Genomic DNA, 16,046 nt, shown 5'->3' with positions numbered 1-16,046 from the left:
GAACAAGTTAGTCGTCAACTTTCACTTAACATCTTGCCTACATAGCTATTTTTACTGAACAAAGAGGTCAGCCCTTAGTGATATGGAAAATTATATGTGTCAATTAGCAAAGTTTTCAAATAGTTCAAAGAGAGACAACATGGGAGAAATGGTTCAGTTTTAGCTTGCTACTAACTGGCTACTGAGTACCTCTGTTTTCTCATCTCTAAGTTAAGGTAGTCAAAATCAATTATCTGAAAGGTTTCTTCTAATTCTTAAAAATTGTGATTTTAGATAAGAGCACAAAAAATGATGATGGATTCCTGACCCTTTACATCCTCTGGGAAGCCTGTGTGGATTCTCATAGTTTTAAGTGTCCTTTCCCGAAGGAATTATTTAGTATGTAATTTATATTGACTTATCTGTGTTTATGTTGTTTACCCCAATAGAATTTAAGTTCCCTGAAGGCAAGGGCTGTTTCATTTCTATATTTCTATCTCCAGAGATTAGCATTCTGCCTGTGATCACAGAAAGGACTTAATGAATGTTTGTTTTATTGAACTGAATTCATTTATCTCCCAAAGCAAAAGCCTGGCTCAAGAATAATTGTGGCCCAATGAATAGAGAGCTGGCTTTGGAGATAGAAGACCTGGTTTCAAGACCTTTTTCTGCCACAAAAAATCCATGTGATCATGAATAAATCACAATCTTTCAGTGCCTCTAGGCAACCATCTCAGGCTCTAAGTTAGAAGGAGTCTCCAATCTTCATCCATAAAAGGTGCTCATAATGGGAATTCTCAATACCAATGAAATTACTAGTCTGGGAGAAAAAAAAACCAGATTTTTTTAACCATAAATTCATTATTTCTTTTCCTAGTTTACATATATGTTGATCAAACAGTACAAAGTTAAGGAAAAAGTACTATCACAAGTCCTATATCTAAAACCAGAAACTTTACAAAGCAACCGTTAGATCTCATATTTATAATGTATCACAGAGTATTTTCCTCAAAAGTCTAACAGAAAAGTTATTTTCATGTCATATTTTTCTAATTTCTGAATGTACTTGTCTGCATTTCTCTTTTGTTATAGCTATAAGTGTAGAGATTTACATATTACTATCATAGCTTCATATATTACAGAGATAAAATGAGGATCTATGTATTTTTCAAGCAGAAAACAAATCTATTACAGCAAACCAATAGATTAGCACTAAGAAATCTAAACCTGACATCTTAATAAGATCAAGGAGCTTTCCAAATACAAAATACAAACACAAAAGCTCCAATAGAATCTATTTACTCAAACCCAAGTTGGTTACTGGTAATAATTAAAAGTACTACAAAAATATTGATGGCTGTGCTCTTCGTGGTGGCAAAAAATTGGAAAATGAGGGGATGCCCTTCAATTGGGGAATGGCTGAACAAATTGTGGCATATGCTGGTGATGGAATATGTAATGAATAAGGGGCTGTAGCCAGTAAGATGATAGATCGAGGAAGGTGCCAGCTTTGAGAGGATGATATGAGCCAAGTACCAAAGCTGGGTTTGAAACTGAATATAAATGAATCAAGGATCAGCCCACAAAGCTACCAGAGAGATAGGTAAAACTCTCCTTAACTAGGCACCATGCTCCTTTAAGGTGAATGTTCTATAGCCCCTGTCCTGATGAGGAAATGACTTCCTATTGGTGTTTCTAGAAGTGAGACAGGAAGGGAGATGTGACTCTTCCTGTTCTCAGTAATGGAGTTTATCTCTGCTGTAGCACTTAGAATGTTCAAGCAGGCTTTAGATGAAAGTAAGCAAACAACTAGTTCTTGGATTAAAGCTAAGAGTTTATTGAATAATCAAGTTTAGGTAAAGGGGATTGGAGAGAGGTTTAGGTAAAACTAAGAACTAGCTAACAGTTACCTTATTAAATCTAAGTTTAAGATGTTATGGTATGGTCTTCAGCTGATCTAAGGGACCAGCCCTGAGTCAGAAAATAAAGTGGTCTCTTTTGTTGGAAATAAACTAATCTTTGGTAAAGGAATAATTGGTGAATCAGATGATGTTCCTATTTGGCTTTCAGTGATACTTTGATCCTACCTAGCCTAAAAAACTAATCCCATGTTCTCACTCCCACCTCCCAGGGCCCCAGAAACCCAACAGGTAGAAGGACAAATGAGAAGTGAAGTAGCCAGGGGCCTGCAAGCTCTTATATAGCCTGGCTCCAATTGCCAGGTGCCACCTGCCCCCCTGGCTCATGCCAGGTTCTATATTCTAACTAGGGCAAACTGCCAACTTGCCCCTGTTATGATTAAAAATGATGAGGGCCGAGATCAAAAGGAAGAATAGTATTTTAATAAAAGCCATGCTGATAGAGATAAACTGACCACGCACCTGTAAGAAAAACCTATTCCAACCTCACCTCCGCCATTTACCTTCCTCTCTCCTCGAGCTCAGGTAACTAAAGAGGAAGTTCCAAGTCACTCCCCCTACTTAAAACAGTCCCTCACCTTTAATACGTCATCCAAAACAGGAAACCCATGAACCCATTGGACCACAGGAAATGTAGTTTTAAGGACCCCCACAGGTCCACAGAAGTTTGTCAAACACTATATTGAGGTTCAATCCTTCCAAATAGAACCCCAGGTGATTTTAACTAACACACCCCATGAAAACATGGCAGTATGATCTTCTATATTACAAATACTATTGTGCTAAAAGGAATAATGAACTGGAGGAATTCCATGTGAACTGGAAAGACAGGATTTGATGAAGAGTGAAAAGAACAGAACCAGGAGAACATTGTACATAGAGACTGATACTCTGTGGCACAATTGAATGTAACTGACTTCTCTACTAGCAGCAATGCAAGGACCCAGGACAATTCTGAGGGACTTATGAGAAAGAACATTATCCACATCCAGAGAAAGAACTGTGGGAGTAGAATCACAGAAGAAAAACAACTGCTTGATCACATGGTTCAATGGGGATATGATTAGGGATGCAGACTCTAAGCATTAATCACCCTAATGCAAATATTAATATTATGGAAATAGGTCTTGATCAATGACATATCTAAAACTCAGTGGAATTACTCATTGGCTGGGGGGGGAAGTATGAGGGGGAAAGAACATGAATCATGTAACCATGGAAAAATATTCTAAATCAATAATTAAATAGAATTTTTCAACTAAAAAAATAAATAAAGGTACTAGCTGAAGATTAATACTGATACAAGACAGCAGAGATGATGATAAGAATTTTATCATTTTATAAAAATTACTAATATTTGAATGATATATTTTTAGTTACTATAGCAATTCTATTGATGATCTTTAATCAATTAATTCACCAACAAGCACTTATTAAATGCCTATTATGTACTAGACACTAAGGCTACGAGAATAAAAATGCAAGTCTTGCCCTCAAGGAGTTTCATTTAAGGAACACTTTGTTGATCCTAGTTGAACTTCAGCACTCCCTCTCCTGTACTCTGTGATCCAGTCTCAAACCAGTCTTCTCACTGTTCCTCACCCAAGATCATCTCCCACCATGGTGGCCATCCTATATCCCTGGTGTACCTCCTTCTTTAATCTACACCATGGAGTCTCTTCTTGGAAGATGCACTGGATAAAGCCTTCATTGATTCTCCCAACTGCTAGTGCCCTCTCTCTTAAACCACACTATATTTTACATATTTTAGAATTAACCTCAAATGTGTAATATGTATATATAAAAATATATATATATATATGGCACTATAAATACAAACACATGTGTATGTATATTCATATTATCTTCTCAGTATACTATAATATATTATGTATTGGTTCCAAGGTAAAACATAGTTAGGAAGTATCTGAGACAACATCTGAACTGAGTACCTCTTGTCTCCTGGCCTAGTCACTGAGACAAGAGGTGTACTTTTAAGTTAAGTTCCTTTGTCAGTAGAGATTGCATGTATACTCATAGTACATTACTTGGCACATAGTAAGTAGGTGCTTAATATTTGCTGACTGGTTTTAAAATAGTATTATTCAGACAGTTTTCTAATTCAATCTAGTCTCAAACCTCTGCTCTATTATTCACTAGCTCTATGGCCTTTGCTGAGTCAACTCATTTTCCTGAACTCTTCATCCTAGTATGCTATCTGAATAATCCATTAGTGAAAGGGCATTATTCTGTTCTTTCTTGTATGTTCCACAGTGCCTTACACATAGTAGCCATTCAATAATCAATATTTACTAAATAAAGGTAAGAATGATTTAAACAGTTTAAACTGTTTTCTACCCCTGAACTGTGAAGAAGAAAAATTCTTGCTCCTAAAACCTTAGGTTTCATCAAGATAATTGAATACTGGTAAATACTATAAAAATCTTACCTTCTTTGGCTTCATTTAATTTTCCCAGAGCTGTTCTTGCAGTACCTCTTCTGGCAAATGCCTTCAAATATGAACCATCTAACAGTATAGCTTGTGTACAGTCTTTTTCGGCCTCTTCATATCTAACAAACACAGTTTTACAATTCCCAAATTCAGTTTTTAAAAAAATCTTAAAGGAAAAATTACATGAATAATGCCATTCAAAATGAAATACCAATCAAGATTTCTCACATCTGTTATGAAAAAGAGCTATTTGTCATGTCTCTGAAACTTTGAGGTCAGTTGGAGGTGTTAACAGTGAAGTCAGAGGAGTTAAGTAAAGTCTCAAATGAAAATGTGGATGAAAGATGCTGTCTAGCTATATCCCCTCTCCAGAACCAAAAAGGCCCTTAGAGATCATCCAATACAATCCCTTATTATAGAAATTAAGAAATCCAGACACAAAAAATGGTAAGGAGCAAAAGCAAGTCCACATAGCTACTTAATAGCTAGAGCCTAGGTTTTCCTGACTCCTTTTCCTTAGCTGAACCCTAAGGTTCCTTTTTAATTCTTGACAATCTGGTTGTCTTTCCACTGCATTGAAATAAATTCTTTAGAGAAGAAACTGTTTTATTTTCCCATTGTATCCTAAGCATTTAGCACATAATGGTTGCATAAAAAATGCTTAATGAATGAAAACATGCTTATTCTATCAGTCCTTTTCAGATTACCATCACTCTCTTTCTCTGACTATTTTTCATCACTTCTCTATCTCTCACAAAAAGGAATAAACCCAGGCAACACATGATTGAGTTTCTAGCACTTACAAGGTCTTAAAGCTTCTTTTTATCTTCTGTAAAATTTCCCTAACATAAAACTATCACCTTTCTTCTGCTGTTTTCATCTTAGCAATAGAGCCCAGTTTGCACAAGTAAAAACCAATTAACAAACTATTTAAGAGGGAAAGGATTTTAGAAGTATATAATTGTTATAGAAACACATAGTAGAATAAAAAAAAATAGTCCTATAATTTCATCCTAAAGTTCCTCAAACTCTTTGGGGCAACTAGCATTAACTATCTGCTTACAATATTCTTTTCTGTTCAAATTGTCAATTAGGTCTAAAAGTACCCATGAGCTTTGTGCGACTATGTATACCTCCAAATTCGGGAGTGGAAATCTAGAGTTTAAACTGTTGTTAAGAGCACTTTCTTCTCTATGGATCAAGTAACTCAAATCAATTTCTAATATTATAAACTTGAATGTTCTGATAATGAGGATCAAACCCATCCATACCTGCCCATCCTGTCCTACATTTGTTCAATCCCTTTCATAAAGAGGGTTCAACCAACATACTGAGAGACTTTCTCACTTTCTCCACTCACTGAGAGGATACCAGCACGTAAGCTATACATCAGTTGGCTATCTTTTGCCCTGTAATATTGGAAAAATAATATTATACCAAATAGAATATGCTAAATGTAATATTTAGAAATTTGTTTGGAAATATTAGTTTTTCAATACTACAGCCCTTACCACATGAACAAATTTTTTTGGATTATATATTTCTCTGATGACATTATTATTTTTTTTGTAGTTTTTTATTTGCTACATGTTCCGAACCACTGTGGACCTTGACTTTGCTTTCTGAGTATACTCCAATATCTAAAATAACTTATTCTATATTGGTCAAGTATCATTAAAAAGATGGATCTTTGTTTCAGGGAAAAGTTTTGGTGATTAAAAGAGCTATGCAATTTCCTAAAGTCAAACCAGTTTATTCTCTTCTAGTTTAATTCTAACTTTGTTGTTTCATAATCTAAACAACAGATGTTTTTCATCTAATTCGTTTTTCCAAAGTGTACTATTAAAACAAACTCTTCTTGAGCAGTTATGGATCTCTTTTCAGGAAGCTCTATAATGTTCTACAGTTCTACATCTACCAACATGATGTCATCCACAAAGAGGAACATCTGGAAGACCATACCATCCTTAGAGAATCCTCTTCATCTTGGAATCTGTGTATATCTTCTGAGGAATTGAATAATTTTAAGTGGGAGATATTGAAGAGAACTTTTCAGACCACATTGTTCTCTATCAAATCAAATCTTCTTGAAAAAATAAGCAACAAACAAAAACAGTGGGATCTTGCATTCTCTACACCTTTCAATCAAATATATGATGGTAAAGATATGATCTATTGAGATCAATTAATAAACATTTATTAAACACTTTCTATATGTCAGGCACTATGCCAAGTGCTAGGGATACAAAAGCAAAAAGAAAATAGTTCTTGTGTTCAAGAAACTTAGATTCTATCACTTGCAATGTACTCTTATTTTCATAAAAATTTACATATACATGGGAAAGTGGGCATCTAGGTCAGCAGCTAATGTTTTCCACCACCTTTTTTCTAACACTACTAAGATCTAATATTAATAAACACTTTTACCAGGGGCAGCTGGGTGGCTCAGTGGTTTGAGAACCAGATCTAGAGAAGGGAGATCCTAGGTTCAAATCTGGCCTCAGATACAGTGTAATCAGGGGCAAGTCACTTAACCCCCATTGCCTAGCCTTTACTGCTCTTCTACATTGGAACTAATACATAGTACTGACTCTAAGATGGAAAGTAAGGGTTTTTTGTTTTTGTTTTTTTTAAACCCTTAACTTCTGTGTATTGGCTCCTAGGTGGAAGAGTGGCAAGGGTAGACAATGGGGGTCAAGTGACTTGCCCAGGGCCACACAGCTGGGAAGTGTCTGAGGCCAGATTTGAACCTAGGACCTCCCATCTCTAGGCCTGGCTCTCAATCCACTGAGCTATCCAGCTGCCCCAGAAAGCAAGGGTTTTAACTTAAAAAACAAAAATTTTTCCATGCCTTTTATATCTTCATCTCCCTTTTAAATTTCTTGTGAATCAATTTCTCAACATTCCCATAATTATGAAGTATCCAACACTGATTTTCTCTATGCGCTCTTAGTCTAACAGTTACATTTCCTATCTTTGTTTTCTTTAGCACATCTGGGGCTCTGATATTAGAATCCATGTGGCTTCATGGTTCTTGATAGTGAATCCTATTTTAAATTACTCCCTCCAAGTTTTGCAGATTTTTGCAGAAAAATTTTCCATTTTTCTTTTCTCTGTTGTTATCCTACCATTTTCAACCTTAAACAATCTTGAACAACTATGCTTAACTGGGCTTTCTTAAAACTGATTATACTCTTACTGTTTGTCTCTGCTCATAATCTTGAATAATTATCTCCAAAAAACTATTTAAATTATATTATAAACTGGTGCTTCCTTTGATGTCATCTTTCTCCACTTGGAACAAGTCAAATATATATTAACTAAAGGTCAGCTAGGTGGCTCAGTGGATTGAAGAGCCAGGCCCAGAGAAGGGAGGTCCTGAATTCAAATCTGGTCTCAGACACTTCCTAACTGGGTGATCCTGGTCAAGCCACTTAGCTTCCACTGCCTAGCCCTTACCATTCTTCTGCCTTATAACCAATATACAGTATTGATTCTAAAACAGAAAGCAAAGGTTTAAAAGTTATTATAATATAATGTATTATAATATAATATATAAAACAATAAAATTATTATAATAATTAATATGTTAATTATGATTTTTAGGAACTTTTGTTTTCCCTTGTTATGGTAACTGGTTAACATAAGTCTAAATTTCCACATAAAATTATTAAAATAGATTTTGATATTTTTTTATTCATCTAGTATTTTTCGAGAATAATTTAAATTAATCAGAAGAGAGTTGTTTTAACTGTTTAGCAAGGATCACTCATATTAATCTCTTGTCAAGATTTCTGAAAGACTCTCGTCATTTTCATCTTTTTTCTCATTTCCTTCTAGCTTTGATCTTTTTGATCTTTAACAAGTGGTCTGAATAGGCATAAATAGCTGGTTCAGGAATGATTCTCATATCAATAATGATTTAATTTCTGTCTATTAAAATATAATCAATTTCATTTTTTGTGATGCTACTCGGTGTGTAGCATTCCCTTCTGGTTCTTTTCTAGAATCAAATATTCCTAATATGTAGGCATGAGCCTTCTATGTAGTTACATATTTCCAATATATTCCTCATCAGATCCCACCTTTACATTGAAGTCAACAAGTATTAAGTATTAGAGCATAATGCCAGTTTAAAGAAAGCTTGATAAACGCATCTAAGTAAAGTTAATATTTTTTTAAAAGCCAAGAAACATAAAAAAACTATCAAGTTTATGTCTATTTTCCCATTGAGCTCATCTCATATCAATCAAGGGCATCCTCACTGAGGACGTTAATAGGCAAGAAGAACTTCCCAATCAGTACTTGAAGAATGGATCTTTACTATTTCACACTGACCTAAGAGATGTAAAGAATACAAAATCTCACTGTATTTATCATTTATCGTTTATGAAAAAGCATTTGATTTGTTAGAGCAAAATCTTGCCTTATAGCATCTCTTCCAATAAGGAATCTTAATCTATCCACAAATCAAAATTATTCAAGATTCCTTGAAAGATATGACAACAGAAAAAAACCCCGTTCAATGATTCTAATTATAAACGTAGAAAACAGGGAGATGTGTTTACCAAAGGTGTTCCTCACTGGTAGAGGAGATCCAGCGCAGAGTTCAAATTGAAAAAAGATTTCCTAAGGACAGTGAGGACTTCTGGGTGCTTCTGTTTGTATAAGACACTGCACTGGCTGCATCAAGCCTCAGAACACTGTAGAAAACATCTCTTGGAAGAGATCCGTAACTACTCAAGACTTTGGCTCACTTATCTACGTAGGAAAAATTAAATGAATGAAGAACATCTATTGCCTAGATTATAACATGCATATGTGTGGACAAATCCACAGAGCATGTGTCATACAAATGGATAAGTTGGGTACATAGTTAAACAAGAGGAGAAGAAAGGGCTAGACTGCTATGAGGAAACTACAAGGCTCCTTTAATGATCCCAAACTTCTTCCAGAAACAAATGCCAATCTTTATGATACACCAACATTCTACTGGTGTTACTATAGGGTGTTGAAACATGGAACACAAACCTCTGTAGAATTCACCATAAATATCATATAGAAAGCAATGGAAAGTCAGTGGTAAATGCAAAAAGGCTGCAAAATAACTTCAAAGTACAGATGCAAAAGATTACAAGGAAGACATGTGTCAGGAAGGTATGAGATGACAGGTAGATAGTCAGAGTGCTCAATTGCTATCTTCACATTAGAAGAAAATGAGGCAGGCCATTAGTATGTTGGCTTGAATCCCTCAATGGAAAACTTAGGGGTTTGGACAAAAGTCACACAGGATAGACAGGAATGATGAAGTGCAACCCATATCATTAGAGGGCATATTCAAATGAATGAGATCACAGGTCCAGTTGTCATATGCCAATATTACCATCAGCTATTTATTATTACAAATGGAACAATAAGAGATTGAAAGTACATTGTAATAAACATTTTAAAAGAGAAACAATAATACACAGCATATGCATCATATTCTCCCCATTAGTTTAAAAGCTCCCTAAGGGCAGGATTATCACTTTTCATTTCCATAAGCACTTAGTAAATGTCAACAGGCTCCCTAATAAACAATGACAAAAATGAAAATCCTTGCCCTCAAGGAATTTACTGAGGAAAAAGAACATACACCAGACATATTAATCTAAAATAAATAAATATAAGTGTGTGTGTGTGTGTGTGTGTGTGTGTGTGTGTGTGTGTGTGTGTAGTCATTTCAGTGAAAAAGAAGAGGTAAGCACTAAAAACTGAAATCAATAAAGGTCTCATGTAGGAGGTAGAATATGAGCTAAGCTACGAAGGAAACTAGAAAAGGTATTCCAGGAAAAGAGGGCAGTTTGTACAAAACACATAGGGAATGTCTTGTAAAGAAAAAAATAAGTAGATCAGTTTGGCAAGAACACAGACTGTGAGAGGATGTACTAAAAAATTATTCTGCTAAAATAGGCTGGAGTCAGACTAGGAAGAACTTTTTCTTATTAAACATGGGTACTTTGATTTTTCCATAGACACAAGAAAAAGTCACTGAAAATTCTTGAGCCTGGAAATGATTCAAACTTTAGTTTTAGGGATATCAAACGTGGCAGCTCCACAAAATATGAATTGGGGAGGGGCAAGGTGAGAGCGGGGAGTGAAAAGCAAGAGACTAAAGCATAGAATGCCAGGAAATACAATTCAGATTTTTCACCTTTGTATCACTAGCACAAAAATGGGTGCAGGTAAGATATTTAATGCTTTTTTTAACTGCATGTGAATATAAAATCACTACACATTTACAACTTTACACAATGATCTTTATATATAGTATTTCATTTGAATTTCACAATAAAGCTAAGAGGTAGGCACACATTACTGAATACAAATAGTGCTCAAATCAATGAACTGAACTTAAATTGAATTGTTTGGATATTTTGCCATTTTCATTTGAAAACACAAAATGAAGAAAACTTACTTTTGAATCTTTAGATAGGCCATAGCCCTATTTGCTGGAAGAAGAGCATTGGCGCCATCTGCTGCTATACCTCTAGTATAACATTCAATTGCTTGCTCGTACTTCCCTTCTTTGAAAAATCCATTTCCCTAAACATAAGAAAGAAAGGAGAATAGATGAGTTGGTATACACAAGAATATGTGTATTTGCATATACATATAAAAACAATACCTATCTATATGTGCAGATAAGTAGGATTTAATTAAAATCAATGTTTCAAAAAAAATTAAATGATATTAAGTTACTCCATTATTGTTAGGAAACATTTAAAATCTTATATTTTATAAAATGCCACTTGAACAGGGGGAAAAAGAGCCCTGAAACATGATGACTTCAGTTTACTGTATTAAAATATATTTTCTTGTATCAAATTTTTTTAATTAATCATCTTTAGAATGAGTTTTGCTTAAATGATTAAACCACATCAACCCAATTCCAACCTTGTGGTTCACCTTCATGATCTATCTTATCTGACAGCTTATGTTTCAGTTTTTGAAAGCTATTCATTTCTATCTTTTTTCTTACTTGAGGGAACCACATTAGGATTTATAATATTGCTTATTGATTTCATAAAATCAAGAGGGTGATGATTCTATAAGAACCATTCTTTACTGTCTTTGGAATATTCAAACTGTATTGTCATAGCAGTTCCAAGATTAATATCAACTTTTAATTTAAACAGAGTATTTGTTTCATAGCTGATGAAATGGTATTGTTAAAAAAAAGCATCCATAGATATGATTAGAGCTGTTTATGAATATGTTTTGATTCAAGAAAATTCTATTAAGAAAGCTTTTGGATCACTTTATTCTATTCTGAAATGAAATTGGATTTAGTTCTTGGAAACTTTCATCAACTTCATAAATAGAATGCAATGATGCCAGTTCCATCTCCTGATCCTCATTGGTACTCATTGCTCTGGCAATGAGATCCTCCCCTCCCTGGAAGGTTGGAGGATGGAGCAGGGAAAAATAGAAGAAAGCCAAGGGCAAGGATCAGTAGTACTCAGTGGCCAGAGAGCCCTTCCCTCATCTCAGTCAACAAGAGTATGTATTAATAAAAATATTTCCTCTAAATATAAAAACAAGTAATAAGCACACAGATGCTAACTTACTAGTATTAGATTTTCCATTAAAAACATATTTAAGCTGACAATAGGCAACTCCATTAGCTATGTACTTTGGTACTGCCATCTGAATTATAGATTACAGTTTCTTACATATTCTTCCTTGAAAACTTTGTAAATTTGTTTTCTCATGAACTTAAGGTTCATTGCTTTTCTATTAACAGAAAGTAACTCTTACTATAAAAAGTCCAATTAATGTCTATATTTGCTGATTTCTAAAAATGTACAAGATAGCAATATATTTTAATTAACTTTTTAAAAATATGTGCTACCATATTTATAGCTGCGCTCTTTGTGGTGGTAAAAAATTGGAAAATGAGAGAATGTCCTTCGATTGGGGAATGGCTGAACAAATTGCGGTATCTGTTGGTGATAGAATACTATTGTGTTCAAAGGAATAATGAACTGGAGGAATTCCATGTGAACTGGAATGACCTCCAGGAACTGATGCAGAGTGAAAGGAGCAGATCCAAGAGAACATTGTATACAGAGGCTGATACACTGTGGTACAATCGAACATAACAGACTTCTCTACTAGCAGCAATGCAAGGATCCAGAGCAAGGCTGAGGGACTTATGAGAAAGAAAACTAGCCACATTCAGAGGAAGAACTGTGGGAGGAGAAACACAGAAGAAAAACAACTGCTTGAACACATGGGCTGATGGGGATATTATTGGGGATGTAGACACTAAATGATAACTCTAGTCCAACTATCAATAATATGGAATTAGGTCTTAATGATACATGTAACAAAACCAGTGGAATTGTGCTTTAGCTATGGGGAGATGGGAAGGAGTGTTTTGTGGGAGAGGGAAAGAACATGAAACATGTAACTATGGTAAAATATTCAAAATTTTAAAAAATAAAATAAAATAAAAATATATGTGCTATCCAGTGATCTTAAACAATATGGTATTGGCTTAAGAGATAGAAGGGTGGATCAATGGAATAGACTTGGGGTAAGTGACATCAGCAAGACAGTGTATGATAAACTCAAAGATCCCAGCTTTTAGGACAAGAGCCCACTATTTGACAAAAACCGCTGGGAAAATTGGACAACAGTATGGGCAAAATTAGGTTTAGATCAACATCTCATACCCTATACCAAGATAAATTCAAAATGGGTAAATGACTTAAATATAAAGATGGAAATTATAAGTAAATTAGGGGAATATAGAATAGTATACCTGTCAGATCTACAGGAAAGGGAAGAATTTAAGAGCAAGCAAGAGATAGAGAACATTACAAGATGTAAAATGAATAATTTCAATTATATTAAATTAAGAAGGTTTTGTGCAAACAAAACCAATGCAACCAAAATTAGAAGGGAAGCCATCAGGAAAAAAATTTTATAACAAAATTCTCTAACAAAGGTTTAATTTCTCAAATATATAAAGAACTAAGTCAAATTTACAAAAAAAATCAAGCTATTCCCTAATTGACAAATGGTCAATGGATATGAACAGGCAATTTCCAGATAAAGAAATCAAAACTTATCAATAAGCACATAAAAACAATGTTCTAACTCCCTCCTAATTAGAGAAATGTGAATCAAAACAACTCTGAGGTACCACCTCACCCTTAGCAGATTGGTCAATGTGACAGTAAAGGAAAATAATAAATGTTGAAGGAGATGTGGCAAAATTGGGACACCAATAATTTGGTGGTGGAGTTATGAACTAATCCAACCATTCTAGAAGGCAATTTGGAATTACGCCCAAAGAGCTTTAAAAGAATGCCTGCCCTTTGATCCAGAAGCACCACAACTAGGTTTGTACCCCAAGGAAATAAAAAAAAATTTGTACAAAAATATTTATAGCTGCACTCTTTGTGGTGGCAAAAAATTGGAAAATGAGGGGTGTCTCTCAATTGGGGAAGGGCTGAACAAATTGTGACATATGATGATGATAGAAAACTATTGTGCTATAAGGAATAATGAACTGCTTGATTTCTATTAAAACCGGAAAATTTCTATTAAGACTGCCATGAAGTGATGTGGAGTTAAATAAGCAGAGCCAGGAGAACACTGTACACAGTAACTGAAACATTAGGGGACTTTGCTACTAATAGCAATGCAATGATCCAGGACAATCCCAAGGGATTTATGAGAAAGAATGCTATTCACATCAAGAGAAGGAACTGTAGGAATAGAAATGCAGAAGGAAAACATGATTTACCACTTGTTTATATGGGTATAGGATTTGGGGTTTTGGTTTTAAAAGATTATTCTATTACAAAATGAATAATATGGTATTGAGTGATAATACACATATAACGCAGTGGAACTGCTTTTCAGCTCTAGGAGGGGGGAAGGAAGAGGGCAAGAAGAGAATGGGAATCATGTAACCACGGAAAAATACTTGAAAATAAATTTAAATAAATAGACCACACACACAAAGAATTCTACCTTATACATATATTAGGATGGCTTATAATTACCTGCAATATTTACAGATTATTAATCATCCTAGACATTTTGAAAGTAAAGATCCAAATTAATTTAAAAATAAGAATATGAGAGGCAGTAAGGTATAGCATATACGTTACTTTCAGAGTTCAAATTCCACTTCAGGCACTTACTAGCTATGTGACTCTGGACAAGTCACACGAATTACTCTCTTTAAACCACATTTTTCTGATGTGTAAAATGGGAAAAACAAAAGTACCTACATCAAAGGTTTGTTGTGAATATCAAACTAGATAATACATGTAAAGTGCTTGAAGTCCTACAATAATGTTAATTATGATAATTATGGCAAAATACAGATAGTAAATAAAGAACCAAGGAAAATACTTGACAGGATCCTTATCTGTGATGTATCTTACAATGTCCTCAGAATATTTTGTTAACACTAAGTAACTGACAAATGTAGGCAATTTTAGGAAATTCAGGGGGGGTTTATAATATATATATTTTTACCAAGTCTTTTTCTCTAATGGCCTGTTGCCTACACTGCTGTTCTTTAAGTTGTTTTTTTTCTTCTTCAGTTACTTCAATCACTGCATCAATTTCCTTTAGCTGAGAACCTTCTTTGGATATCAGTGCCTAGGAAACAGAATTTTTAAAGTTAGAAAAACATTAAGTAGATACAAACATGGGATGTAAATGTATATTTTGCAGGGAGTACACGTACATGAAATACACCCCTTTGCAGAATTTGTGATCTCAAAACAATTCCCAAAATACCAAATGTTCAAGTTTTATTCAAAATTTAAATGCAACCAAATAAAAACAAATGAAAAAATATCTGACATGGCTCTCAAACAAGCATATCAAACCAGAAACATCTTTAAAAGTAGATCTCTGTCTGAGAGTATAATGGAAATCTAAGACTGCAATTCCTAAATCTTGCACACTTAACGAGACAAAAATAAAACAAATTCTACAATGTTGTTCTAATATGAAACTATATTCATTTTATAAAGCAGATATACTTTCCTATGTTCTCAAGAATAGAACAGAAAAGCAGGAAAAAACTTTACACAAAGTTTAAAGCACTATACAACTGTGATCTAATGCTAATACCAATAATAGTATGTCATGAAACAACTTCCAACTCCAGATCAAAAACTAAACTGAAAAGATTAGAGACCGAGTACAGATTTGATAGCTAATCTAAATAACATTGAAATGTTCAATGTTAAAATATTTTATTTTGAGGCATTATCTAGAAAATGCATATTGAAAGATAATTCTATAACTACATTAGACTAAAAAATAAACTAGGCATAAAGAAAGGATTGACCACCATTTTTTAATGTTGTTTTAATATGAGCAACTTTATTTTTTTACCTGATTGATTTTCTTGAGTTCACTTTTTGCTTCAAAGTTATTTGGTTCCAGTTCTAATACTTTTTCATAATCTAAATGAGACATGGAAACATATAACTTATAGAGAAATACATGGGAAAAAAGTTTCAATGATAACTAAGTTTTTTTATAGGTCATTAACCACTTGTTACATATGAAAAGCTGGAAATTGACATTCTGTACATAGCCCAAAAGGAAAACTATTAATTGCTAACATCAGTCAAACTGACATGATTTAAATCCCAGCTCTTAACTTCAAAACC

The 16,046-nt window shown here is 34.1% G+C and overlaps 1 protein-coding gene and 1 pseudogene across 2 annotated transcripts in view; both read right to left on the bottom strand.

The window, feature by feature from the left end:
* The window catches only part of RPAP3 (RNA polymerase II associated protein 3), a 66,188-nt gene that overhangs the window by 31,009 nt on the left and 19,133 nt on the right, over nt 1-16,046 (bottom strand). For both annotated transcript variants that reach the window (XM_044679922.1, XM_044679921.1), the window contains exons 7-10: nt 15,766-15,836; nt 14,893-15,018; nt 10,808-10,935; nt 4,348-4,469 (exon numbers count right to left, since the gene is read on the bottom strand). In XM_044679922.1, coding sequence (XP_044535857.1) covers nt 4,348-4,469; nt 10,808-10,935; nt 14,893-15,018; nt 15,766-15,836 — 447 coding nt within the window. The remainder of the gene's footprint in view (nt 1-4,347; nt 4,470-10,807; nt 10,936-14,892; nt 15,019-15,765; nt 15,837-16,046) is intronic.
* Nucleotides 11,227-11,760, bottom strand: LOC123250709 (annotated as a pseudogene).

Source organism: Gracilinanus agilis, chromosome 5, assembly GCF_016433145.1.
Source record: "Gracilinanus agilis isolate LMUSP501 chromosome 5, AgileGrace, whole genome shotgun sequence".
NCBI lineage: Eukaryota > Metazoa > Chordata > Mammalia > Didelphimorphia > Didelphidae > Gracilinanus > Gracilinanus agilis.
This window is presented reverse-complemented; position numbering and strand designations above follow the sequence as displayed.